The 27357-nt window shown below is 52.8% G+C and overlaps 1 protein-coding gene across 1 annotated transcript in view; it reads right to left on the bottom strand.

The window, feature by feature from the left end:
• Positions 1-27111, bottom strand: part of UBASH3A (ubiquitin associated and SH3 domain containing A) — a 41950-nt gene extending 14839 nt beyond the window's left edge. The window contains exons 1-8 of the mRNA XM_055313689.1: positions 26999-27111; positions 25010-25063; positions 21480-21666; positions 18532-18730; positions 15240-15409; positions 14230-14438; positions 4282-4408; positions 13-112 (exon numbers count right to left, since the gene is read on the bottom strand). Coding sequence (XP_055169664.1) covers positions 13-112; positions 4282-4408; positions 14230-14438; positions 15240-15409; positions 18532-18730; positions 21480-21666; positions 25010-25063; positions 26999-27111 — 1159 coding nt within the window. The remainder of the gene's footprint in view (positions 1-12; positions 113-4281; positions 4409-14229; positions 14439-15239; positions 15410-18531; positions 18731-21479; positions 21667-25009; positions 25064-26998) is intronic.
• Positions 27112-27357: the final 246 nt, after the last annotated feature.

The raw sequence follows: 27357 nt of genomic DNA, 5'->3' as shown, positions 1-27357 counted from the left end.
GACGTTACCTACCGTCAGGAGTGGAGCACTGCTGTAGCCACGACTTCCCGAAGATTTGATCCACTCTCTCCCCATGGCGCACCACCAGAACGCTCCTCCTCGCTATCGTGGCCTGAGGTGGTGGAAGGAAAGACATGTGCAATTTTACATCTGCATTCTTCGACTTAATTCAGTGGGCACCTCCCCCTCACCATACGACAGGTGGCCTAGAAACGGGATCTCTTCCTTCCTTGCTCAGTGGCTACAGCCCAATTCACCAAAGGAATTGCAATGAAAGAAGATTAGGAATTGCAGGTGGAACTCTCTTTCATTTCTAGCAACTTTGTATTTCCTGGGCATCATGACACTACTACAAGGAAATGACAGGCAATAGGAACATCCCATAGCATACAGAGTCCATCAACTTTTCTACCTTTCTGTTTCTTCCAAGTCCTTACCGCTGTCCTAGTCCCTCCATGCTGCTGTAACAGAACACCACAGACTGGGTCTCGTAAACGACAGACGTTATTTCTTACTGTTCTGAAGACTGGAAATCTGAGATTAGGGTGTTGACATGATTGGGCAAGGGCCCTCTTCTGGGCCAACTTCTTGCTGGGTCCTTACAGGGTGGAAGGGGCAAGGGACCTCTGTGGGTTCCCTGTATAAGGGCACTAACCCCATCATAGGGGCTCTACCCTCCTGACCTAACCACCTCCCAGGGTCCTCACTTCCTAATGCTAGTACACTGCTGGTTAGGATCTCAAAATATGAATTTTGGGGGGACACAAACATTCATCCCTCCATGGTGATGTCTTGGAACATTTTCCATTTCTATACACATTATTATCGTATAATAGATATTACATATTTTCTCTCTCTATAGATACTGCTGGTCGTATCCTGGGGCCCAGAATACTGGGAGCAAGCATATCAGAGGCTGGGGCACAAGCTTCAGCTCACAGACTCCCCACTTAGGGAGCTTCTGAGCTCACTGGGACCAAAGGACAAACATGGAAAGATGAGTCATAGAGGAGGATGAGAGACAGCTGACGGTACCTCTCACAGGAGGTGGGCTGGGAGGACTTCAGGTGGGACGTGGAACTTGGTCATGCCTAGAGCCAAGGTCACCAGGGAAGGACAGACCAAAATCACCAAGATGGACAGGCCAAGGTCAGCGGGATGGATGGGTTACAGTAAGCAGGGGTGGGCTGGCCGAGCTCACCAAGGAGGGCCAGAATGGGAAGGGTGTCTGGGCAGGGGGGAGCTCTAGCTGGTGCTCTGCTTGTCCTTGCCCAGCTCCTTTTCCTCAGGTGGACGCTTTTCTCCCGCTCCCCACCCCTGGCCTCACAGCTCTTTGAGGCTGGGCTTAGGGTGAAAATGAAGGAGCTGATACTTTGTCTGTCTTTGCTGCTGAGCGAGGTAAGAAAGGGAGGTGGCAAGACATGGCCCTCCTCAGCATGGAGGCCCATCTGCCTGCTTTCTCCTGCACTTCCCCGAGTTTGTTGGCAGGATAAGGTAGGACATCACCTGCCTCACGGTGTTCGTGGGGCCAGCATCCCCCGTAGCTCCACGGCCATCTGGGCGAGTCAGTCTCCAGCGGCTTTACCCACTCGTCGTTCTTGGTGGGTCTGACCGCATGCCGACGTGTGCCTGAAATGTGCTTCTGAGGCTGTGGGACCTTCCAAGTCCCCATGCACAGTTTCTCGGGGCCTTGGGGCCGATTCTCCAAAATGGACATATGGTCAAGGCAAAGCAAATCTTCTGATGGTCCCTTAATACGGTGTGCAGATGCTTGGTTCCGGAGGCAAACGCACACCTTCTAGGGCAGAGCTCCAAAGGGAAGCTTGTCTTGTTGTCTTCTAATAGCGAAGTATGGTCGATGCTTATGGGCACCAGGATGCCTTTCCCCAGGAGAACGAACATTAAAATATCTCATCCCCTGCCCCTGTCAAGGGCAGCTCTGCAAGCAGATTGCAGGGCATGCATGGGCTCCCAGGCCTAGTCTGCTTACTGACGGTCTCCACGTACCGTTGATGCTTTGGGCTGAGGTTTTGAATTTAGAGCATTTTCTTCCCTGGAGGAGCTGAGAGCATTTGAATTTTGAAATGCAAAGCCCTCTTTGCAATAGGAATATTCAGATAAAGTGCAAGGTCCACGGGGGAGTGGAATGGCCTAGCTCCTGGGGTCTATGGGACACCAGGACTGCATTGCCTCTTAGCACATGAGGTGCCCGGGGCTGCTGTAGCAAAGCAGAAGACATGGGTTCCTTCGCAGATTGGAGGCCAGTATTCCAAAATCACGGTGTCAGCAGGGCCGTCCCCCCTAAGGTTCTAGGGAGCGATCCCTCCTGGCTTCCTCAGCTCCTGGAGCCTCAGCAGTCCTTGGCCTTGGGGGAGACACTGCAGTCTGTGCCCCGACGCTCACAAGGCCTCCTCCTCTGTGTATCTGTGTGCTCGCTTCTTCCGTCTGGATCAGACACCCTGTTTGTCTCTCCAAGCGGCAGCTGTGTTTGGATTTAGGGCCCGTGGGATGCTCCCCATCAGGACCCTTAGCTCAGCCCCACAGGCAAAGACACTTCTTCCTGCTAAGAGAACACGCGCAGGTTCCAGGGACTGGGTAGGACTTCATGTTTGGGGCCATTCTTCAGCCTGCTAGCGCCCGCGTCTCAAAGCGGATGCCAGCTTTATTTTCCTAGCACATGGAGGAGGGGGGCTCACACCAGGCGAGGAGGGTCCGGCTCGCGGGGAGATGTCTGCTAGGCTTTCACCCACTTAAAGCTGCAGCAAGTTCAGACTCTGGCTGAGCTATGACCCTTCCCTTCCAGCTTCCTGTCCTCCATCTGGAAAGGGGCGGGGGGGGGGGCACAGCCTCAGGGAGCCCCACCCCAGTCTATGCCTGCTCTCCTGAACCTCACTACGGGGGGCGAGTCCAGGCTCCGTCATGCCTTCCAGAGTCTGGGCAGTCTGCGTAGGGGAGCCCCGTTTTTGTCTGTCTTGGGCTCCCGGCCAGCAGCTGCTGTGCCCAGGCTGTTCCCTCCAGCTGAAGGCCTGTCTAAGGGGATGCTCCGTGGCCTTCCCAGCACCCAGTATCCAATGCTTAGTGCTCTTCTGGACCAAGCCCCCCCCCCCCAGGAGGGACTGGTGGCTTCTTGGGGAAGAGGGGTGAGCTCTGGATTTAGGGCGATTCACTCATAAGCCCCCGTCAGGGCCTTCATTAGGTCATTCCGTGATTCGTCCAATGAGATTTACCAACCAGGCCCGGAGCCAGGTGCTGGGGACACAGGGGGGAGTCAGACATCACAGCCCTGCCCTCTGCGCAGGAACAGACCCTCAGCACCGGGGGCCAGGCCTGCTGTGGGCGCCTTGTCCCATGGAATCCTCCAACAGCCAAGTTCAGGGGTGCTTAGGTGTCTGAGCGCCCCGCACAAGCTTCTCGTCTCCTCCATAAGTCTCAGTCTCCAGATCTGTAAAATGGGGAGTGACATCTCCCAGGCAGCTGGGGGTGGCAAGGATGAAGTCCTAACTCGATGTGGGGGCAGAGGAGGCAGGATGTGGAGGTGCCGCTGGGGAAACTACGCAGGTCTGAGAGGCATCTCCCCTGAAGTGGGGGGTGGCCAGGGGCTAGTTGCAGGAGCTGCCCTGCCCCCCGGGGTTCCTGGGTAAGCGGCCTGAGGGCCAGCCTGCCCACCACCCTGACAGCGCCAGGATTCCGTGTCACCTGTTCGCCTCTGGGGAGGGACAGTCTTCTCCGTGGAGGCCCTGCGGGGAGGCTTCACTCCTGGACGTGCCCCTCGCAGGTGGCAGGGCTCACGTGTCCCCGCTGGGCCCCTGAGCCTGGCCCTGTGGCGGCTGGCCCTCCGGGTTACCAAGTACCAGTCCCTTCCTCTCTCCTAGCACTGACTTGAGAGACCCCCATCTTTCGGGGCCCTGGGGGAGGCGACCCCCACAGGGTCACACAGCTGGCCCATGAGAGAATTGGTGCAGGAGTCTGGGATTCTGGGCAGGGCTGTGTCCCTGCATCTTCCCTGCCCCTGTCCTGGTGCCGTGATCCCCCGAGTTAAAAGCACATGCTGCATGTTCTTGCAATGCCCAGGAGGCTGCCTGCAGAGGCTCACAGCGTGGGGCGACCACCCCTCTGCCCAGGGTGGACATAGCAGTGCGGCCAGGCCCTCAGCACTGCAGGGCACGGCTCTTGCCGAGCCACCCGGGGCTGGGGCTGTACCCGAGGGGCCGAGTCTACCACGGAGTTAATATAAAGTGTGATTTCCCTTCGTTCATCTTGCAAAACAGAGAATTCCATCACCTGTAAGGCCTGGATGCTGCTAATGCCCCTTGGCATCTGTGAAGCGTGGAGTTCCCCGTTTCGCCGGCCGCTGGCCTCACCGTCCTTTCTGGAGATCAGGTCCATGGCCAGGCTGAAGGTGTATGTCCTGTGGGAGAAGAAACGAGTGTGCTGTTGTCTTCAAGACATTGGGAAGCAACCGTCTGCATCTGGTCATGCGTGTGCGTGGGAACGCACATGACGAGATGGGCAAGGAAGGTCACTGTTGGGGACAAAACGCAGCAGTGTGTTCGAAGAGCCCAGTGCTCAGCACATAACAACTCCTGAGTAAATCTTGTTATGGGCTGAATCATGGCCCCTCGACATCTAGAGTCTTGGCCCCAGGACCTCAGAGTATGACTATTGGAAACAGGGTCTTTAAAGAGGTAATTAAGGTAAGATGAGGCCGGCAGGGTGGCCCAATTCAATCTTATAAGAAGAGAGTAGGAGGCGCAGAGGAAACACCAAGGATGCTGGCCCCGAGGAAAGACCATGAAAAGGCACCAGGAAGGTGGCCGACTACACACCAAGGAGAGGCCTCTGGAGAAACTAGCCCTGCCCACACCCCGATCTTGGACTTGCAGCCTGCGACCTTGAGAGAAGAGATGTCTGTTGTTTAAGCCCCCGGCTGGGGTACATGGTCCAGTAACCCAGGCAAACTAGTGCACCATCCTTGTAGGTTCACCTTCTAAGACAGCAAAGGCGTGAAGATGGATGTGGCTGGGATACAAGAATGAAGCAGCCATGAAGAGAGATTAAGATGCAGGGAAACACACAGGAAGGGGGGTGCCTTTCGTGCATGCTGGGGAAAACAGTACCCAAGGAGTTGCAGGTGGTGAGGAAACTGCCACCTGTCCAATGAACCAAGAATGATGCCACGAGGTGGGCACAGAATCAGGGGACCTGAAGAGGATGGAGGGGAAAGATCATAGCTAACTAGAGTAGTATGAACTCCAGGACAGGAGGGCGGTCATGGCAGGTGCTCCAAGTCAGTGTGTCTGGAAGGAACAGGGAGAGGGGCCAGAGGAGGAGAGGGAACAGTCACTTACATCCTCCAAGAATAAGCAAATGGCTAAGTATCCCAGGGGAAATTCATTTCATGAAAGGGGAGATCATCTTTATAAGTTCTACTTTAAAATGATCTGTAACCAACACCCAAAAAACAAATAATCCAGTTAAAAATGGGCAGAAGACGTGAACGGACGTTTCTCCAAAGAAGACATCCAGATGGCCAACAGACACATGAAGAGTTGCTCAGCATCACTCATCATCTGGGAAATGCAAATCAAAACCACCGTGAGATCCCACCTCCCACCGGTCAGACTGGCTAAAATCAACATCACAAGAAACAAGTGTTGATGAGGGTGTAGAGAAAGGGGAGCCCTCGTGCGCTGTGGATGGGGACGCAAGCTGATGCAGCCGCTCTGGAAAACAGTAGGGAGGTTCTTCAGAAGCTTAAAAATAGAACTACCCAACGACCCAACAATTGCATTGCTAGGTATTTACCCAAAGGATACAAAAATTCGGATTCAAAGGGGCCCGTGCACCCCAAAGGTTATAACAGCATTATTTACAACAGCCAAGACATGGAAGTGGCCCAAGTGTCCATCGACGGATGAGTAGATAAAGAAGATGTGGTCTATATATACAAGGGACTATTATCCAGGCATAAAAAAGAACAAAATATTGCCAACGACATGGATGGAGCTACAGAGTATTATTCTGAACGAAATAAGTCAGAGAAAGATAAATACTGTGTGGCCTCACTCATGTGGGGAATTTTAGAGAACAAACAAGCAAAGAGAAAAAGAGAGAAACAAATCAAGAAACAGACTCTTAACGGCAGAAAACAAACTGCTGGTCACCAGAGGGAAGGTGGGTGAGGGATGGGTTAAATGGGGGGTTTTTGTTGTTTCTAATGGCTGAGGAATGTTCCACCGTATACATAGACCACACCTTCTTTATCCATCATCTGTCGATGGACACCGAGGCTTCTTGCACAGTTGGCTATTGTGGACATGGCTGCTAGAAACATCGGGTGCAGGTGTCCCGGCGTTTCATTGCATCTGAATCTTTGGGGTAAATCCCCAGCAGTGCAATTGCTGGGTCGTAGGGCAGGTCTATTTTTAACTCTTTGAGGAACCTCCACACAGTTTTCCAGAGTGGCTGCACCAGTTCACATTCCCCCCAACAATGCAGGAGGGTTCCCCTTCCTCCAAATCCTCTCCAACATTTGTGGTTTCCTGCCTTGTTAATTTTCCCCATTCTCACTGGTGTGAGGTGGGATCTCATTGTGGTTCTGATTTGTATTTCCCTGATGGCAAGTGATGCGGAGCATTTTCTCATGTGCTTGTTGGCCATGTCTGTGTCTTCCTCTGTGAGATTTCTCTTCATGTCTTTTGCCCATTTCATGATTGGATTGTTTGTTTCTTTGCTGTTGAGTTTAAGAAGTTCTTTATAGATCTTGGAAACTAGCCCTTTATCTGCTACGTCATTTGCAAATGTCTTCTCCCCTTCTGTAGGTTGTCTTTGAGTTTTGTTGACTGTATCCTTTGCTGTGCAAAAGCTTCTTATCTTGATGAAGTCCCAGTAGTTCATTTTTGCTTTTGTTTCTCGTGGATGTATCTTGCAAGAAATTACCGTGGCCAAGTTCAAAAAGGGTGTTGCCTGTGTTCTCCTCCAGGATTTTGATGGAATCTTGTCTCACATTTAGATTTTTCACCCATTTTGAGTTTATCTTTGTGTATGGTGCAAGAGAGTGGTCTAGTTTCATTCTTCTGCATGTGGATGTCCAATTTTCCCAGCACCATTTACTGAAGAGACTGTCTTTCTTCCAGTAGATCGTCTTTCCTCCTTTATCGAATATTAGTTGACCATAAAGTTGAGGGTCCACTTCTGGGTTCTCTATTCTGTTCCATTGATCTATGTGTCTGTTTTTGTGCCAGGACCACACTGTCTTGGTGATCACAGCTTTGTAGTACAACCTGAAATCTAGCATTGTGATGCCCCCAGTATGGTTTTCTTTTTTAATATCCCCCTGGCTATTCGGGGTCTTTTCTGATTCCACACAAATCTTAAGATGATTTGTTCCAACTCTCTGAAGAAAGTCCATGGTATTTTGATAGGGATCGCATTAAACGTGTAAATTGCCCTGGGTAACATTGACATTTTCCCAATCCATGAGCATGGAACTGGAGGGTATTATGCTGAGTGAAATAAGTCAATCGGAGAAGGACAAACATTATATGGTCTCATTCATTTGGGGAATATAAAAAATAGTGAAAGGGAATAAAGGGGGAAGGAGAGAAAATGAGTGGGAAATATCAGAAAGGGAGACAGAACATGAGAGACTCCTAACTCTGGGAAACGAACAAGGGGTGGTGGAAAGGGAGGTGGGCAGGGGGTGGGGGTGACTGGGTGACGGGCACTGAGGGGGGCACTTGATGGGATGAGCACTGGGAGTTATGCTATATGTTGGCAAATTGAACTCCAATTAAAAAAAAAAGGAAAAATATATATATATTTTTACTTATGATGAAAAAAATTTTAAAGACATAAAAATCTTTAAAAATCTACCATCGGAGCAGAGAAAAGGAGCAGTAGCTAGACAGGGAAATAAAGGGTTTGTGATTGAGTCTTTTTTTAAGATCACTGTGTGTTGCCAGTGGGAATGATGGGGGAAAGTCTCAGGAATGGCAGATGGTGCTGGCACGGAGCCCTTGGAGGGCATGGGATGCCCCGGGGCTGGGCTGTGAGGCACTGTGGGCCGGTGGCCCTGGGCGGGAGCTCAGACCACACAGCACAGTCTGATGGGGGAGAGGGGCACGTGGCCCGAGGCTGCAGGTGGGTGGCCTGGTGGCCGGAGCTGGTTGGACAAGCTTCTGACTTCACCTGCCACAGTGGACGGGACTCATGAATCCGGTAGGTGGCGTCTTGGTGAAGTGCAAACATCTCACACAAATCCGCTGGAGGACGGAAGCTCCCAGGCCGTAGCTGGTGGGAGGATCGGAAGGGGAGGTGATGTGCTCACACTCACCGGGGTGACTGGTAAGGGCACACTGCCCTCACTCCTGCGTTTTGTTTTGTTTTTAAAGATTTTATTTATTTATTCATGAGAGACACATAGAGAGAGAGGCAGAGACACAGGCAGAGGGAGAAGCAGGCTCCCTGCGGGGAGCCCGATGTGGGACTTGATCCCAGGACCCCAGGATCACGACCTGAGCCAAAGGCTGAGCCACCCAGGCGTCCCTCACTCTGTGTTCTGAAGAGCATTATTCTCCTCTTGCTCTTCCAATAGTAGGCTACTTTATGGTTTTCAACACCCAGAAACCTTAAATTCTAAGCTTTTGATAGTCACTATTAAAGACCGATCTGTCAAGTGTCTGAAGAAGACTCCTTCTGTCACTTCTATGCTTCAAAGCTCTGCTCAGTCCAGAAATCAGAAATAAATTCATTTCAAGTGCCTTCCACTTTATATGATTTTCTGTTTCCATTTAATTCCTGGGTTGAGTTCCATATATGAGGTGAGGCCACCCCCAGTACCCCTCATTGATACCCTTTCCTCTCCCTCTGATGCGTCGGCAGGTGTGAAGAGGCCAGGCCTCCCGCGCTGGTATCCGATCTGCTTTCCCTCCTTCTCCCAAGCCAGGACCGTATCATCGGTTTATAACAGCTTTTTAATATGTGTAGGGTAACCAGCTCCTCTCGTTACTTTTTTTACTTTTCAAGGTTTCTTGAGTTTCTCTCCCATTCATTCTTCCAGATACACTTTTCAATCATCCAGTGAAGTTTCAGCAAATGATCCTATTGATATTTTTCTGGAATTTCATTAAACCTGAATGCTCATGAGGAATTGATAGCATTCATGATTCGTCTTCCTCTATCATAAATGCGGTGTGTTCCTGCGCCCTCGGCCCGTGTGTGAATGTTTGCATTTCCCCCCAGGGACCTCATGTCCTCCATTCCCCCACAACTACCGCTAGCCCCCACGTGTCCACGCTGAGACCTGACCAGAGCCAGAGCTGGGGGGGGGCTCCTTGGGAGCATTTCCCCTGCACCCCAGCTCCAGCCACCAGCCTTCCACCATCACCGCCCTGGACCGTTTGTGCCCATGTGGTGTTTCAACTGGCGAACGCACTTCTCAAAATTGTGCAGTTCTGCAAGTTGTACCTTCTATTTTCAGGTTGTTGCCCTCCTGTTTTGTTCTGGAAACTCCCATTGGCGGGATCTAGCTCATGTAGAGCTAGATCCTTTGCTCGCATACTCTCAGGGTCAGAGGCGAGCTCCCAAGAGGTGAGGGCTGAAGTTGGCCGTAAGTGGACGGAGAGCACAGGTATCCACGCCCAAACCATTGACAGCTCCCTCCTCCCATCGCTGAGGCCCCATTTACGGTCTCCAATTGACAAAGGAAACCTCGGTGGGTTTCCTCTTCCTGAGGATGAGGCGGGGCCTGCACCCTGCTCCTGCCTCCCCACGTGTGCACAGCAGAGCCTCCTTATCTATAAATAACATCTGTGAAGACTGCAGTTGGAGAGAAAACCAAATTGTTTTTTCGCTTGTCTTTCAAATGAAATATAATCAAGATTACAATGAGAGGTGAAAGGAAAGAACTTGGCATTTAAATATTTCTGATTTTCTCTTGGGAGAACTACTTAATGGTCAACCCAGACCACAGAAGTAGATGGGTTTACATTCTCCCTGGCTTTTAAAAGGGGCGTAGCTGTAGCCTGTGGGGCTGTATGGACCACATTCCCTATTAGATTCCTGGGGAAGCCGTAACAAGGCACCGCATACTGGGCGGCTGAAACGACAGACATTTATTGTCCCCGTCCTGGGGTCCAAGTTCTGGGATCCAGGCGTGGGCAGGGTTGGTTCTTCCCGAGGTCCTGCTGGGCCCGTGGATGCCGTCCTCTCCCCCTGTCCTCATGCCGTCCCCCTCTGTGCATCTGTGTCTTGATCTCATAGAGACACGGGTCAGATTGCATCAGGTCCACCCTGGTGACCTCCTCCTCCCTTAATCACCTCTGTAAAGACCCCATCTCTACTGTCCCATTCTGGGGCGCTGGGAGCCAGGACTTCAACACAGGAATCTGAGGCAGAATTCAGCCCACAATAGCACCTTTATTACATCCGAGGTACTTGCCACCAACGCGCTCTGTGGTTTTGGAAATTACTGGGTGGATATGGCTTCAGTGCTGAAAATCCTCTCATCTTGGCCAGAAGACAAACTGTTCTCCAAGCTCTAATACTCCCGGCCTCTCCACTCTTTGTTCTGGATTATGTGACATACATTTTCTATGTGGAGCGTTGAGAGCCACTTTGATTCCTGAAGACACTCCCCCATCGTATCAAGCTGGTCACCGCTCGTCTCCTTCAAGGTCACCAACAGGTTTCGGGTGTGATTTTGTCGTGCAGTGATTCCAAAGACTCCCAGGACCATAGCAAGAAGGCTGAAGTTGAATTGGTGACGGGCGGTGGATGTTTCAGTGGCCAAGCAGAACCGCATGGCTGCAAACTCATACCTAGAAAGGTGTGCCCTCTGGCAGGTAGGGGCTGCTCCAGGGTAAGTGCACATCTGTTCTTGGGCACATCCGTAAGGCCAGCAGGTGACACATGCCAAGTACCAGTCCTGCAGCCCACGCAGGGGGAGGTTCTGGAAACCTCCACGCAGGGGGAGGTTGTGTCCACAAGCTAGCCTTTGGACGGTGCCACCAGACCACATTTCCCTCTACTCAACAGATTAGTGATGTGTCCAATCATTCAAGGATCATCTTCTAATTTAAATAGACTTCGGTGTTTAATAAGGTACACTTTTGGCAGTTCTAAGCGACTTTGCCAGGATGACGGAGTCTGACAGCAGTGCTGGGGATCTGCCATCGGGCCTGTAATCACACGTCACAGTGTGTCAGCATGTCTTGTCCTCCTCCAGAGAGGATGGGGGTGCTTTCAAAACATGGCCAGTCAGACACCCCACGGGGGAGCCCACTACTTAGTTTTCTCTCTTTTTTGTTGCAATTTTTCTTGGTGTTTATTAATTCATAAGGAAAACTTGTCTTTAGGAAGACTAGTCCCAGAAATGTCAGGCTTAATTGGTTACGTTGGTCGCAGGTGGTTGACTGATTGCGAAGCAAAACATATAATGGCCACACACTTGTCTTCTACAGAGTCTTCACTGTGTAGTTCTAGAAACATCTGGGTTTGCCAATTGGCCCACGGCAGTGAGGTTCTCCCATCCTGAGCGGGGAGTGGAAGACCTGTCCCGCTCCTCCTGGAACTCAGACAGCGGTGGGGGCGTGACCAGAATTTCCCAATTTACTTAAAGCATTGATGAGACCTGGTGATGGACAGAGTTGGTTCTCAAGGAAAGCAGGTGCTTCCTTAGTTGTGTGACACCATCCGGCCTCCCCCACTTTCCCGGGCCGGAGCGTTCTCCGCTTTCCAGGACAGGGGGCTGTATTGGATTAGCTCTGCAGTCCCGCGGGGCTCCAGTGTGACTTCGAGGTAGCCCACAGGACCCATGGCCATGTCCACCCTGGCAAAAAGGTGCTTCTCCCAAATGACTGGTCTACTGCATCTGGAATGGCTGAGATGATTTGGTGGAAACCGTATCCCTTTCTGCATCGGGTGTGGGAAGGCGGGGATCTCCCGGCATGCATGGCGTGTGCAACCCCAGCCCTGGATTTGTCTGACTTCTCCCATTTATTCTCTCTCTGACCCGATGTGTTTCTATTCTTTTATTTAAATTTAAAATGGGGTGAATTTTTATTTTCAATAAGTAATGCACACATATGGTTCAAATATTTACAAATCACGGGAGGTAGAGAACAGTCTCCTTCCCAAGTCTTCTTCCTTCTCCCAGCCCTTCCCCCAACCCCCAGGCGACCTCTGTTAGAAGTTTCTAGAGATGCTCCTTTCCAGGGAACTTTTAGGCACAGGCATGCATAGAAATACATATCACACACATACATGTGCAGACAGTTGTGTTCCGCTTCACCCTTCCCCGCAAATAGTTCTGTGCTACACACAGTTCAGCAACCCGTCTCGGATTTTTTCATATCAGCACATAAAAAACTTCCTCTTGACCATTTTTAAGCACTGCGAGTATTCTATATGGATGTATCACAACTTATTTCACTAATACCTTATTTCATAATTTCATGATCTCTTTTACAGACAGTTTAGGTCACGGTGGAAAGCACACGCGCACCTTTTCCCAGTTATCCCATCAAACGCTAAGCTGTGTGCTGCTTAGAGATTTCGCAGATGCTCTTAAAGACCCTGGTCAGGGGATCCCTGGGTGGCGCAGCGGTTTAGCGCCTGCCTTTGGCCCAGGGCGCGATCCTGGAGACCCAGGATCGAATCCCACGTCGGGCTCCCGGTGCATGGAGCCTGCTTCTCCCTCTGCCTGTGTCTCTGCCTCTCTCTCTCTCTCTCTGTGTGTGTGTGTGTGACTATCATAAATAAATAAAAATTAAAAAAAAATTAAAAAACAGACCCTGGTCAGCTGGCTTTAAGTTAATCAAAAGGGAGATTATCTTGTGTGGGCCTGACTTATTCAGTTGGAAGGTCTTTAAAAAAAGGCTTAGGGCTTCTCTGACCCTAAGAGGTTCCAAGTAGCAGCTGTGTCTGCAACTGCTCCCTGTCTGCCTGGGGAGTCTGTCCTGATTGTCACACCGAGACAAGCACTTCGATCACCATGGTTTCCAGAGGTTATGTGGTTTCCATGGTTTCCTTCACTCCCTCCCTTCTTGCCTGCCTACCCCTGTGGAGCTAACTCCAAGACTCACACACGGCACTGCCTTGTAATAAATCCTTAAATGGATGTGTATATACGTGGTGCGTAACATATACATGTATCATAACATAAATAATATGACATAAATAGAAACTATTATATTATCAATTCATAATTTTCATGTATTAACAATAAAATATATATGTATAAATATATTTATATTACATATGTACAAGACATATACGATAATATATGTACATTTATACATATATAATATATACATAAATTACTATTCTGTTCTACTTCTCTGGCTACACCTTAACTGAATTTGGGGGACCTTTTAGCATGTAGTGGTGAAAAGTTGAGTGAAATTGTTGGTGGAAAGCAGAAGCTAGAAGCAGTGAAGTTGGTCGTGTAGCACAGAGTATCTCCAAGCACAGTGTTAAAAGCGTGGCCCGTTTTCTTCTTGTTGCTCATAGTGACGCATGTCAGGAGAGAGATTGAGGGAAGAGAATTGGACAAAAGGAACCAATACCTGATGATTCCAATCAACCTCAGCCTCTCCAGATGATGCTAAAAATGCTCAAGTGAAGAGATTCTCCAGTTGAACGTGAAGAAGCAAGCCACCAAGAGGCCTATAGCTTCCAGGAAATGAGTTTTGCCAACACCATGTGAGCTCAGGAGAGGACCCCGAGCTTCAGATGAGACCCTAGCCCTGGCCCAAATCTGGGAGACCCCAAGCTGAGGCATGCTCAGACTCCCGATGCATGAAAATTAGGAGATATTGAATGTGCGTTGCTTTAGCTGATAAGTTCATGGTCATCTGCGTAAAGCAATAGATTTCACAGTTGACACACTGAGCAGGAGGAAAATAAAGCCAAGTTTAGGATCTCTGAGTATGATCTCTTATGTCCATAATAAGGAAGTTGTTTTTGTAGTCATTTTGGGATTATGATGTCAAAAGACAAAGAGAGTAATTCATGTTTTCTGAACACCATCCTCAGAAAACCATGAATTGACCAGAATATGTACTGTATACCTGCAGGGATAATGTCGCCAGCATGGAGAAAGCAATTTTTACCAACGAAGGAATGATCTAGAAGCATACAAATATGGCAACCACTGTTTTCAGAAGGACATTCTTGGGCATTAACTCAGGGAATGATGTCTGGGGTGTCGCTGGAGGCAGCACTCACCTGTGCTTAACCCAGGTGTCAGACTCGCTGGCTTGCTCTGTGTAGTTCTCGGGTAGGAAGCCCCGGCAGCCCGTCCGCTGGGAGATCCCAATCACCCAGCCCTTGCTGGCTTCCTCCTGCTGAGTGGGGTCCACGAAGATGTAGTCACCGGGACTTAGTGTCAGCTCGTCCACGTTCTGAGGTTTGTACTGGAAGAGGGCCCTGAGGGTCTGGAAAAGAGGCAAGTGTTTTCCTGTCTCAATCAAGGACTTGTGCGGAGAAAGATGGTATCAGGAGAAGGATGACAGGGGCCTCTTGCTTCTAGGCTCCCGTGATGAGTTCTAAGACTCCAAGGCACTGTCCCGGCCTTTGGTGATAAATGGTGACAGAGGGTACCAGAACGTGGCTCAGGATTCTTGGGATGGGTTTGGAAATGAATTCTGGTGTCTACCTATCTGTTATCTATCTCTTATCACTATTTACTTATCTCTAATATGAAAGATCTTAGAGCGTGATTAGACTTTCACATCCACCTTCCTTGGCATGAGTTTATTCATGATTTCTCATACAACATGGAACACGGTGGATTCATTCATGCTAATTCCATGGGCCTGAAAGGAGCCCGGCACACTTTCTATTTAAGCCAATCAATGTAGGAAGCCCTGCAATAAGGCTTCATTGAAATCATCATTTAAACGAATTAATCAGCGATACGATACATTCGTAGATTTTTGCAGTAGTCCGTTTTTTATCGCCAGAATTGCTACCATTCTTTTTTCAATTTTTTTGTGTGTGTGTCTGCACTCATATGTAAAAGAACGAGAGTTCCAAATTGCACAGAAGAGAAAATGATTTAAAAAACCCAACCAAAAAAAAAAAATAAAAACAAAACCCAACCATAAATGGTCTTCGTTTTCCTGAAATGCCTCCAGGGGAGGGCTCCTGGGGGTAAGCTCTCCGTCGGGTGGGCAACCATTGGTTCCCATGGGGAGGCGGCTCTGGCTGAGGCTCCCAGGCCCGGGTTTGCTCACCTGGTAGTGCACGAAGCGCATGTCTCGGGAGTAAAGTGCGGCAGTCCACTGGCAGCTGTGGCTCGGGTGAATGGCTCTGGCCAGCTGCTCCAGGGTCCTCTGGTGGTGGGGGTAGAACTTGTGGGCCAGGGTCAGGTGCAGCTGCTTGGTGCAAGGCTTCACGGTGCAGTCTGTGAAGTCCGGGGAACACAGGGTTGAAGAGGGCTCTTACCCACACCACTAGCACTGCTCCTAGGACAGCCCCACAGCCCGGAGTGGAGGGGCAAGGCCTTTCTGCATGGTGCCTCCTGCCTCTGCCCTCTCCTTCCCCCTGGGCACCGGGGCTTTGTTGGTAAGGCCAGGACGCCCTCCAGACTGCACCATCTCCTGAGTTCAGCTTATAGGAGAGATGGTGGGGTACTGCAGATTTTACAAGGAGTAGGGAAGAGGAGGGGTAGAGATATGGGTTGGGGTGTTTGGAGCCTATCGATTGGCAAGCTAGTTGCCCAGACAGTTGGTTAAAGTGGACGCAGTGGACAGCTTCTCCTTCATTCCCTGGGGTGTGCACATCTCTCAGCCCTCAGAGTCAGCCACGCAGAGTCAGGCCCTCTCCATCAGTCTCAGGAAGAAAGCACCACAGGCCGCTCAACTGTGTCAAACATGACAGGATCGCTAGTATTTTGCTCACTTTGGTGAAGCAGGAAGCCCTCGGAGTGGCCAACTGCCCTGGTGTCTTTTTGGGTGGCCTCTGCCCTGGTGGCCCCGGCCCTCCCGGTCCTCATTCCAGGGCCCTGGCGTCAGCCAGGATCTGCTTTCAACTGGGCCACAAAGGAGTTTATGTTCTGGGGAGGCGGCGATGGACAGGAGCACCCAGACTGTGGTATCACATAGGCCTCCTCTGCTCCTTCTGGAACGGTGACCTTGGGAGCATCTCGATCTGACTCAGCTTTCGTTTTGACAGTAACAGCTTGGAGACAGTGACAGCCACCTGCTGGGGCTGCATCGAAACCATTCCCTTAATTCGCGTCCCTGGGGAGTCGTTTAGTCAATACTAGCTACCCGCCACCTCTCCCGGGGGCAGCACACACCAGCAGGTAGGATGTGTTCTCCCCTGGAAAACATCACGATGTTGCCTTTGCTTCCTGGACCCACCTGGTGTCTCCCCTACACGAGCCTTTTAGCAGCAACTAAGAAACTGTCGAGGGGAGAAGCCGAAGTTGCGATGGTGTGTGGGTGGTGCGGAAATTCCTTTCTTAGGTGTTTCAGCACCGCGGTGGGGAGGACGGCCTTGCCACCACGTGAGTCAGCGTGGCCTGGGAAAGACCCATGCTAATTGTCATCGGCGTGATCAGTGAACCACACACCACTTCTGAATGGGCCCTCGTCTGCTCTCCACAGCCCCTGCCTACGGGGGCGTTCCACTGGGTGGGGACAGAGGGGGACACACTTTGTCCTGAGAGGGGCCCAGGACACGCTGAAGCCCATGGGCTCCTCCCCATCCCTAGGGGTGGGGCCCAGGGCAAGGCAAGGCACTCCACATCTCAGCTGCTCTGTTGGAGCGCAGGGCTGGTCGGCGTGGACCCCAGGGGGACCGGATGAGACAGGACTGGACCCCTGTTCCAGCTCCGACCACTGCTTAGGGGACACTGTCTCTTTTCTGGGTCTCTTTTCACAAATGGCCACGGACAAGGGGGACTTGAACCCAGCAGAAATACATTCTCTCAGCCTGGAGGCCAGACCTCTGAAATCCAGGGGTGGGCTGGGCCGGCCTCCCTCTGAAGCCTCTGGGCAGGGTCCTTCCTGCCGTGTCGGGCTCCCAGGGCTCCTGGTGCTCTTTGCCTCATGGCCACGTCCCCACATCTCTGCTGCCCTCCTCCCATGGCCTCCTCCACGTGCCTCTGGGTGTCCTCTCCTCTCTCAGAGGGACCCCAGTCACTGAATGTAGCGCCCGCCCAACTCCCATCTGGTCACATTTTAACTAATCATGTCTGCAGAGACTCTTTTCCCAAATAAAGTCTTTTTCTAAGGTTCTGGGTGGACAGGAATTTTAGGGGACTCTTCCACCCCATGATAGTGACCTCTGGCCGGCATGCTACTTCCTCTTCACAGGCCTCAGTGTCTTCATTTTAAGAATAGGGCATGTGAGACCCATTTTTATTTTGGGGGGGGTTGCAAAGCATAAGAGAGGTGCCGTGCCTGTTCTGGGGCCACAGGGCAGGGCTGGATCAGACCGTGCTGTCCTCTGGAGGCAAGGAGGTCAAAGAACCATCACTTGACTCTTGTTTCTATAAAGGACGCCAATCTGCAAAGGCACAGGGTAAGCTGATAATCATGCAGCAAATAGGACCCCAGAGTCCAGAGGCCAGGCTCCAAGTGGAAATCCAGGATGCGGACACCTCATCACGTGGCCAGATCTGCGTCCAGGCACATCTGAAACCAGGGGTCACGACACTGAGCACCTCCGTGTGCCAGGACCGACGGGGAGCTCCACAGAAACAGGCGGTGTTGTTTGAAGGCCCAGAGCCCTCGCCACCGTGCAGAGAGACGGGAGCGACTCCAGGGGCTGATGCGGCCCAAGGAAGCCCTAACGCTGACCAGAGACTCGGGAGGAGCTCTCGTCCTCTGAGGTCCCTCCTGTGAGCCTCGCCGGAGCCCGACTACCCACCAGCGCAGGTCCAGGGGGGGATGGGAGGGATGCAGATGCTCCCAGTGAATCTAGACCGTCCTTCCCCAGGAGGTGAAGGAGAAAAGACTCGCTCCTCCCTAAACATTAGCAACAACCACCTAGGACTTGCGTTTTCCACACAGCGCTGGCCCCGGGAGGGGATCTGCCCAAGGTGGGCGTGGGGCTGGGGGCGGCCCCGATCCCCCAACATGGGCACCAGCCTGCAATCCACCGTCTTCACGTGGCTACTCGAAGCCCCTGGTGGGACAGTTGCCCAGGCTGCTGGAACGTGCCAAATGTTTGCAAAAACCACACTGATGGAGACAAAGGTATTCCCACTTAGGGAAAAGGTGTCCACGGGGTCTCAGAGTCTGCGTTCCTTTTGAGGGCCGTCCCGGCTCATTAGGTTTAGCTCCGGCTGAACTGTTCAGCCTCAGACAAAGCCCACATCCGAGGAGCTGGCTGCAAAGGGAGCAGTGGGGGTGGAATCGTCCCCGACCGGGGTGCGTGTGTGCAAGCGAGGAGCAGCTTGCACCCCTTCCCTGCAGCTGGCCTTCTGCCCCAGGAGCAAGCACGGCCCCGGGCACAGAGTGATCGGTCCCTATTAACCGTGCTCCTCGTGTGCACCTGGCCAGGGCCGCCACCCACCTGCTAAGACAGATGCTTCCGTGGCGAACATCATGGCGAATTCCCGGATGACGTCTGCAGGGCTGTCGCTCACGAAGAAGCCTAGATAGCTGATGGAAGAGTAGAGGACCAGAGGGACCGTCGGGGGGAAGGAACCCAGGATCCTGTCCCCAGCTTTCTTTAGAGCCTCATACAGACATTCCACCTTGTGGTCTTCACACTGAGGGAGAAGAGAGACAGAGGACGTGCGACGGTTAGCGTAGTTGATAAGAAACCAGGCAGCCAACTGGGCCTGTTTTGGGTCACGATGCTGGAATATGACTTATCTTATCCAACTGTTTGGGGTCATGGAGATTTGTTCCACACCTGGTGCTCAGTTTCTTTCCTTCTTTTCTTTTCTTTTTTTTTTTTTAAAGATTTTATTTATTTATTCATGATAGACACAGAGAGAGAGAGAGAGAGAGAGAGAGGCAGAGACACAGACAGAGGGAGAAGCAGGCTCCATGCAGGGAGCCCGATGCGGGACTCGATCCCGGGACCCCAGGATCACTCCCTGGGCCAAAGGCAGGCGCCAAACCGCTGAGCCACCCAGGGATCACGCGGTGCTCAGTTTCTTAGACTTTCACGTCAGATTCCTTTTGGAATGGAATATCCTTTAAGTGTCTAGGCTGGAAGTCTCTTGTCACCCTCGCTAGCTCCCGTTCCTCTGTGTCATGTCGAGTCAACCCACAGCTGTGGTCAACCCACATGCAGCATCATGTGGCCTCTGGAGGTTTCCCTGAACCATGGGCATGCAGTGCTCTGAGCTCACGGCGAGGGGGGCAGTGGCCGAAGCCCCCGGCATCCGGCCACACTCCCGCAGTGGCCGAGACCGTCACGGCCCCTGACGCTGGTTTCCATGGAGGTGACTCGGGGCCCCCAGGCTCCCTGTCAGCCCTCTGTCCTTCTCCATCCTTCACAAGTGCTTCTCCCCAAATAAATCTCTTGCAATCGCACTTGGGGTCGCACGTCTAACTCCACCTCGGGGTCTGCTCCTTGGGAGAGCGTGAACCAATGCAGGCTCCCACCTGGTCTCCCCGCTGCCCCCCAATTCACTGCACACATTCCAGCCTGACCGCTCTATCTAACACTGTGTCCCTGCCATGCCACCCCCTCACCCCAAAGCGGCAGGTGCGACCCCGGTCACCTGCAGAGTTCTGTCTACACCCGCTCAGCCTGAGTGTCAGCTCTGTCCAAGCCACTTCCTGGGCTTGGAGACCTTCCTCCATGTGGAAGACTCATATGAAGCCACAGCGAACCCCAGCCCTGTGCCCTCCCACTCCCCACCCCCATCCCGGCAGGAAATCAGCGCCAGCCCTGCTCTTCCCGGACGTTGGCTCCCTCTGAATTTCCCACGGCTCCTTTCATCCTCTGAGGAGTCAACCGTCTTCTAGTTTTCATACGCATTTCTACATCCCTTCGTCCGCCTATTGCATCTCTGCGGCCCTCGCGGGGCCTGGGAAAGCGCGTGATGCGTGGAGGGTATAACCTTGAACCTGAGTGTCCACACTGTGATCTCGCGGCCACAGGTATGTGGTCTGGAAGCACAGAGTCGGACTGAAGCAGAGCTGCGGTGGGACCTCCACCCATGGAGGCTGAACGTTTTCCTTCTGCAGCATCAAGGGCAGAGACCCAGTCCCTCTGGCACCCATCTGCCAGGAAGGGCGCCCGGCCAGCCGAGGTGGCGTTGGACGTGGGCCGGGGGTTAGTGGGACGGCTGACGTGGGAAGGGGAGGGTGTGTGCGCGCGTATCTTAGTCGTGTCTGTGTGGACGTGTGGGTGCTGGGTGCTGGGTGCAGCCCCAGGGGCTTGGGAAAAGGAGCTGGAGGCCCGGGTGCCCCCCCGCCCCTGCCCGGCTGCCGCGATGAAGCACTCCTGTTTCTGAGGCTGTTTTCATCGCGGCCTTTGGCTGCCTTCTTCCCCTGATGAGCTCCCAGGACAAGCCGGAAAGGAGTCTCTGACCAGCTAAGTGCTTTGCTGGAGGGTGACCAGCTCACCCCAGTTTGCCCGGGATTTTCCTGGTTTTGGCACCGAAAAGCTCTGTGCCTTGGGACCACGTCCCCCCAGCTCCCGGCGGGGGGGTGTCTGCTGGGAACAGCCCGTGCAGAGGCTTGTGGCCCCTTCCCATGCACGCTGTGGAGCCTGGGACGGACTGGTCCTTGGGCCCCGTGGGATTCCTGAATTGGGTGGAACCCTAAGAGCCTGGGGACAGCAGAGGGGGGCCGGCCAGGGTGTGTCCTCCCCTGGTTCCTCTGGTGGGGAGCCACAGAGGAAGAGGCAGCCTGTCCCTCCCCGCCTTCCTCCCTCTCGTGCCTGCATCTTCTCCTCTGAGCCGGCCCAGGTCCCTCTTGCCCTCCCGGGACCCCCGTGAGGCTGCCTGTTGGACCGTTTTCTGAGTCAGGGCCGGTTCCTGAAGCAGGGAAAGTCCTGCATCCGTGACGGGCCAGCAGTGAAAGTTCTCCAGCTCATCCATCCCATGGTTCCGAAACACCTGCTCCGAGGCCTTGTGCTAGTCTGAGGGCACGGAAGCGAGGGAAGCATCTACCTTCTCGGGAGGGATTCAGTCTCGTGAGGGGCGCAGGGTGGCACCAGACACACGGGCGGAGCCGTGGACAGTGCCACCAGAGATACTAGCAAACAGGTGGGTGGTGGGAGTGCAGAGGGCGGCGGGGGAGACAATGGGGGGAGGGGGATAAGTGAGTGGGGCTCTGAGGGATGCATAGGAGTCGCCCAGCTGAGGCCGGGGAAAAACGTGAAGGGTGTCCCACACCAGGAGGCCCGCTGGTGCGACAACTGCAGCCCCCACCTCCCACCCCGGTGACAACCGATCACGTGGCTCCCCTGGGTCACATCCAGCGTCGCTGGACATCACGGGGAAGTGCCTCTGGCGGCGTGTCGGTGAGCACTAGGGGCTCGCGGGCCTGACTCACCGTGAAGAAGTCACAGAGCGTGATGTGCGGGAAGACCTCATGAGCCCGGTTCTTGGCGCACTGGCGCTTGCTGTCTCTCCAGAACTCTTCGAGTTTCTCCAGCAGGGGCCCCGTGGGGCAGAGGAAAAGAGCGTACTCCTGGGGGATGGGATCGTCCAGAGAAGGGTCATTGCGATGACAGCGCAGCCTGCAAGAGAACAGGCCGCTTTCAGCCGGTGCCCCGACGGCAGGGCCGTCCCCGCGTGGAGAGGGCAGCGAGCAGAAGAGGCCGCGCTGTGCACGGGCGGGGTCCACGCTGCACAAAGTCACTGCCGGCCCCTCTCGGCAACGCTCAGCGGGCCCGGGGCCGGTGTGGCCGCGGAGCAGCACTGGGTCCCCCTCCACCCCGTCCCCCCGAGGCTCTGCCCCACGTTAGTGTGATTCCCGGGTCAAAGACAAAGACTGTGAGAGAAGGTGACCTGGTCTTCAGACCATCTCTGGGGAGCCAGCTATCTCAGTAGTGGTGAAAAAATTTTTTTTTAAGATTTTATTTATTCATTTGAAAGAGAGAGACAGAAAGAGCCCAAGCAGGGGGAGAAGCAGACAGAAGGAGCAGCAGACTCCCCGCCGAGCTGGGAGCCCAACGTGGGGCTCGAGCCCAGGACCCTGAGATCACAACCTGAACCGAAGGCAGACGCTTACCCATCTGGGCCACCCAGGCGCCCCAGAGTTGAAAAAAATCTGTAGAAAACACTCATACTTCATTTTATCTCACTTCAAACTGAGTGTAAAAGTCAAAACTCCAAAAAAAAAAAAAAAAAACAAAACCCTAAAAACCCAAAACGTAGACAAAACATAGGTAGCTATCATACATTTTCCTCTGTATTCAGAAGGTTATTCTAAGGACAAGGAGAAATGTCATACGACCTCAAATTCAAGCTCATTCTCACTGATGGAAGAAACAAGAATGAAGACAACCACAAGGCGTCATTTTCTCGCCCGTCAGATGAAAATGACGTGTTTGAAACGAAGAAAAAAAAAAAAGGTTATGCTCAACTGTGTCAAAGGTGCAGCGGGTTCGTGCAACGTCTGCATAAAAGCAAATTGCCAGGAGGCGCCAAGAGCTTTCGGATACCCTTCCCATCGGAACCGACAATTCCGCTTCCAGAAATTTCTCCAAAGGCGAAAACAAGTAACGCGGCACATCTGACGTGCTTTATGGGAGGGTTATTTGTAACGGGTGAAAGACGCAGAGACGAGATAAGTGACAGGAGGTTTATTTATCATCTGTTCACTGGGAGTCATGGTTTATTTATTTATTTATTTTTTAAATTTTTTTGGGGGGAGTCATGGTTTTGAAGAATTTCTGGGATTGCAGAGAAGTGTCCGAGTTATGTTTTGTTTGTTTTTTTTTGTTTGTTTGATTTTTAACAGATTTAATAGATGCCAGTAAACCGTAATGACCAATGGCATTGTACACATTCTTTTTTTATGTATTTTTTTAAATTGGAGTTTGATTTGCCGGCGCAGATGGAACTGGAGGGTACCCACCCACCTGAGTTGTAATCCTGGGTTAAGCGAGTTCTGCAGCCCCTGAGGTAGGAGCTGTGCTGGAGGCAGTCGCCCTAAGAGCGAAACACCATCAGAGGGCGCTCTGACCCTTCATCCCGAGCACTCCCTCCCACATAGATGCATCCTTCCCCATCCTTCCCCAACCTTCCCCATCCTTCCCCATCCTTCCCCATCCTTCCCCATCCTTCCCCATCCTTCCCCATCCTTCCCCAACCTTCCCCAACCTTCCCCAACCTTCCCCAACCTTCCCCATCCTTCCCCATCCTTCCCCATCCTTCCCCATCCTTCCCCAACCTTCCCCAACCTTTCCCAACCTTCCCCATCCTTCCCCATCCTTCCCCAACCTTCCCCAACCTTCCCCATCCTTCCCCATCCTTCCCCATCCTTCCCCATCCTTCCCCATCCTTCCCCAACCTTCCCCAACCTTCCCCATCCTTCCCCATCCTTCCCCATCCTTCCCCATCCTTCCCCATCCTTCCCCATCCTTCTCCAACCTTCCCCGATGAGCCCCGACAAGCCAGAAAGGAATCTCTGACTGTCACAAATGCTGTTGCTGGAGGGTGACCGGTTTCTCCCAGAAACTTAAGCAACGAACCCATAGATGACACTTGGTGCGTGTTTTATATAAACCATTAGCCATTGCTTAAATCATGCTGCAGATTGTTGGGGCCACGCCAGGGTCCTGCAGATTTATCCATGCTGATGGGTGGGTACCCGGCTAAGGGAGTCCGAGCGACCCTTCCAAGGGCCCTCCGAGCTCCTCCCCCCGTGTGCGAGGTATCTTACTCATCCATTCCACTGTCAGACACCTAAATTGGTTTCTTTTTGCCCGATTTCATACCACGGGAATCGCGATCTTTGTCTAGGTCCCCAAGGCATGGACCTGGCCGTGGAAGTGCCGGCTGGGCGGCCGCATGGATCACACTGGGACTGCAGCCAGGGCAGGGAGAGACCGCCCCTTGTCTTCACCCACGTGGACGCTTGAAGTTGCCTTTGGGTTCTACTGGCATCTTACTTGGCACTTCCCCTGAATGGCTAGGGTCGGTCTACTCCAGGTGGAGCCTAGGGGACCCCACTGTCTCCCCGGTGCCTCGGTGGGACTTGTGGTCTGTGCAGCTGAGTTGGAACTAGAAGGAAGCCACCATGGCCCTCGAGGCTGTGGGTTTCGTTTGAAATTCAGATTTGGCAACTGACTTTAGACTTAGCCCAGCCCGGAGGATTCTGGGCATTTCCCTTTGTCTGGTAGAGGGATTGCCTATCCTGCCATTGGCCTAGCGTTTTGGGGTGAAGAAGGGGATTCCCAGGGAGGACACGCCGGCCACTCAGAGCCCCACCATCAGTGGTTGCCATCCTGCTCCGGGAGGGCGCCCCAGCGGGTCGAGGCCTGGGTTTTATTGTTTGATTTTTACTGCAGTTTTCTAGAGCAGAGCGTGAGGGGACTTCCCACCTAGGGACAGAGTGACGGCAGCATGGCACTTTCAGGCGGGCCCGGGGGGTTGGGAGTGGGGTGATCGCAGAGCACAAAGCCGAGGCCTGCAGGAGCGGGCGGCTTGCAGGGTGCCTGACTGACGGATAGCAGAGCCCCCTGGAACCCCGAGTTCCACCCCTGGCCCTCCCCCCACCTGGCGCCTGAGGCCTCACCTTATCCAGGACCAACCAGTAAACTCTCTCCCCATCAGAGGTAGCCTGAGACAGTGGCAACCTCTATTTTCTATCTTTCCTATTTACTCAGCAGATCGCGTGGATTGGATTTCTTTCTTCTTTGATAGTCACGTTTGGATAAACTCAGATTTTTGAGTGAAGAAACGCTTGTTCACAGTTCGATCTCTCTCCTCTGTCTCCCATTTTAAATGCGGGTTCTTTTTCTTCCTTCCCTTTGGTGCCTGGCTGCCCGGCGTGTGTGGGGTGCTGCCCGTGGCCACCCCGCCGAGCTCTCAGAGCCAAGCATTCAGCACCCTTGCGGAGACGGCCCTACTCACCAATCTGATGCCTCTTCCGTTGTCTTTCTTCCAGTGGCTGCCAACGCCTTCAGCCTGCAGGAGAGCAGAACGAGAGGAGCGTTCAGGGGTGCCCGGGGGGCTCAGCGATGGAGCGGCTGCCTTTGGCCCAGGGCATGATCCCTGGAGTCCAGGATCGGGTCCCACATCGGGCTCCCTGTGTGGAGCCTGCTTCTCCCTCTGCCTGTGTTTCTGCTTCTCTCTCTCTCTCTCATTAATAAATAAATTAAAAATCTTAAAAAAAAAAAAAGAAAAAGAGAGAGAGGAGCATTCAAGAGCCCTGGCTTCCATTCTCTGGGGAAGCAGAGGAGAGGCAGGGGCAGCCCTGCAGCACAGGACACCTGTGTGTGTGTGTGTGTGTGTGTGTGTGTGTGTATAGGGGGTGCCCATGAGGGCCTGGACTGCTACACTTTGCAGCTGGGTGCACTGCCCAGGCCTCAGTCTCCATGTGGCATCACTGTGATTTCTGAAAATGCCAACCTGCTCACACCTCCTCTGCTCATTCTCCTGCAGGGGCTCCCACTCCTGTCCTGGCACTGGCTCCCACCACACCTGCCATCTTGCCAGCCCCTCCACCCTGCGCTAAAGCCAGGGGACCCCACTCTTGCATCCTCAGGTTGGCTGTGAAGGGCCAAATCCCTGGCTTGTACACGCGCCCTCCTACCAAAATGCAGCCCCGTGCCAACACGCCCTCGGAGAAATGACCCCGATCCTTCAAAGCATGGCTCACATGCCCTTCCTCCAGGGAAATGTCCCCAACCACAGGTTCAGTCACCGGGCTTCATCTCTATAAACCTGCGTCTGTTTGCCTCCTCTACCAGCCTGCAAGGTCCCTGTGGTCCAACGGTGTCGTACTCGGCATTATAACCCAGGATGTATAGACACTGAATTAAATTTAGCTGAATGGGACCAAATTGGATGGGATGGAATAGGGCTAAGGTAACTCGCTCAGGAATTCAGCCTGGAAGTAGCTGGAGTTAAAGAGCAAACCAACAGGGCGCTGCCCCGTGCTGCCTGAGTCCCCATCCAACGTCAATAGCGTAATAAGGGATGGGGTTTAGTGGGGCCAAGAGTAGGGTCCTGCCCCACCACTGCCTGTGGCTTCCGTGTCCCTGGCTGGAGTCTGGCACATGGTTCCACTGCTGATTTCAACCAGTGTCTTATCAACATAAAGGTAACAACGTTCTGAGTTGGGTTAGAAAAGAAAAGAGTGCAGCTTCCAAGTGATTTCAGCCAATTTCAGGGTTTTGTTATAATGTTTAGGGAAACTTTGGTCCCCTCTCTAATCCAAAGTTACTTAAAGGGACTTCTGATGCATTTTCCCACATGAATCAGCCTGAGAAAAATTAGGACCACATGTCCCTATCATACCTTGTTTTTGGGGGAGACTTCTCTCTCTGACACAGTGGCTCCTAAGGTTAACATTTTCTATATGGGAACCTTTGCCTTGGGTAAGCAGGACTGGGTCAACGCAGTTCTGGCACCTTCTTAACCATCTCTTTCAATGATCAGAAAATGAAGAGATTTCCCCTACAGATAAATGGTTTCTCGGCATCATTTAGAAATACATTCCTGTTGGTAGTTCTTTCAACAGCTCCCCTCCACTTAGAGTTTGATGTACCCCGGGTATCATCTCAGTCACTGAACTGCAGAGAGGATACAACCCAGGCCCAAGCTCCTCCAAATCCTAAATTTGGGGGTGCCCCAGTAGCACACGGCTCCCAAGTTTTACAAATTTCAGGATCCCTCTACCAACCAGCCAGCCAGCCAGCCAGCCCAGTTTGTCTTTAAAGAGCAAAGAACATGTCATTTATAAAAAGTAGAGAAGGGCCTTATTTTGCGACAGTATCTAACACTGCAAGATGCCCCTCTCCGGCAGGAAGTAAGTGCTCTGAGCTGCCTGTAGTTCTGCAGCACAGGCCAGAAGGGTTGAGACACACACCCAGGGGCCAGCGGCGGGACAGTACTTACGCGGTGTGTGCAGGGAAGCCCATTCCCAGCAGGGGGTCCAGGAGTGAGGGGGTGCTGCGGCCCTTGTGCTTGTTGGAGACCTTTGCGTAGAGCTGAGTCTCCCCCGCTGCCATCTCTTCCTGCCTCTGTGGACAGAAATGAATAGATAAAACCAGAGAGAGAGAAAGAGACAGGCGAGGCTGTCTGAGGGTGTCAAGAAAAACCTCAAGCCCTTTTGATCTTTCTGACAAAAGCTAATATCCTGTTTGCATGAGATGTTGGTTTTCAGAATTCTTTTTTTGCGGGGTGCTGGGGGTATAGCATCCACTAGCCCTGTTTCCACATGGGGTTTAGGGTCCACAGGTCCAACACACTTACCA

The sequence above is a fragment of the Nyctereutes procyonoides genome, unplaced genomic scaffold (genome assembly GCF_905146905.1).
Source record: "Nyctereutes procyonoides isolate TBG_1078 unplaced genomic scaffold, NYPRO_anot_genome, whole genome shotgun sequence".
NCBI classification, from domain to species: Eukaryota; Metazoa; Chordata; class Mammalia; order Carnivora; family Canidae; genus Nyctereutes; species Nyctereutes procyonoides.
Note: the sequence above shows the minus strand (reverse complement) of the source record. Positions and strands in the feature narration are given on the sequence as shown.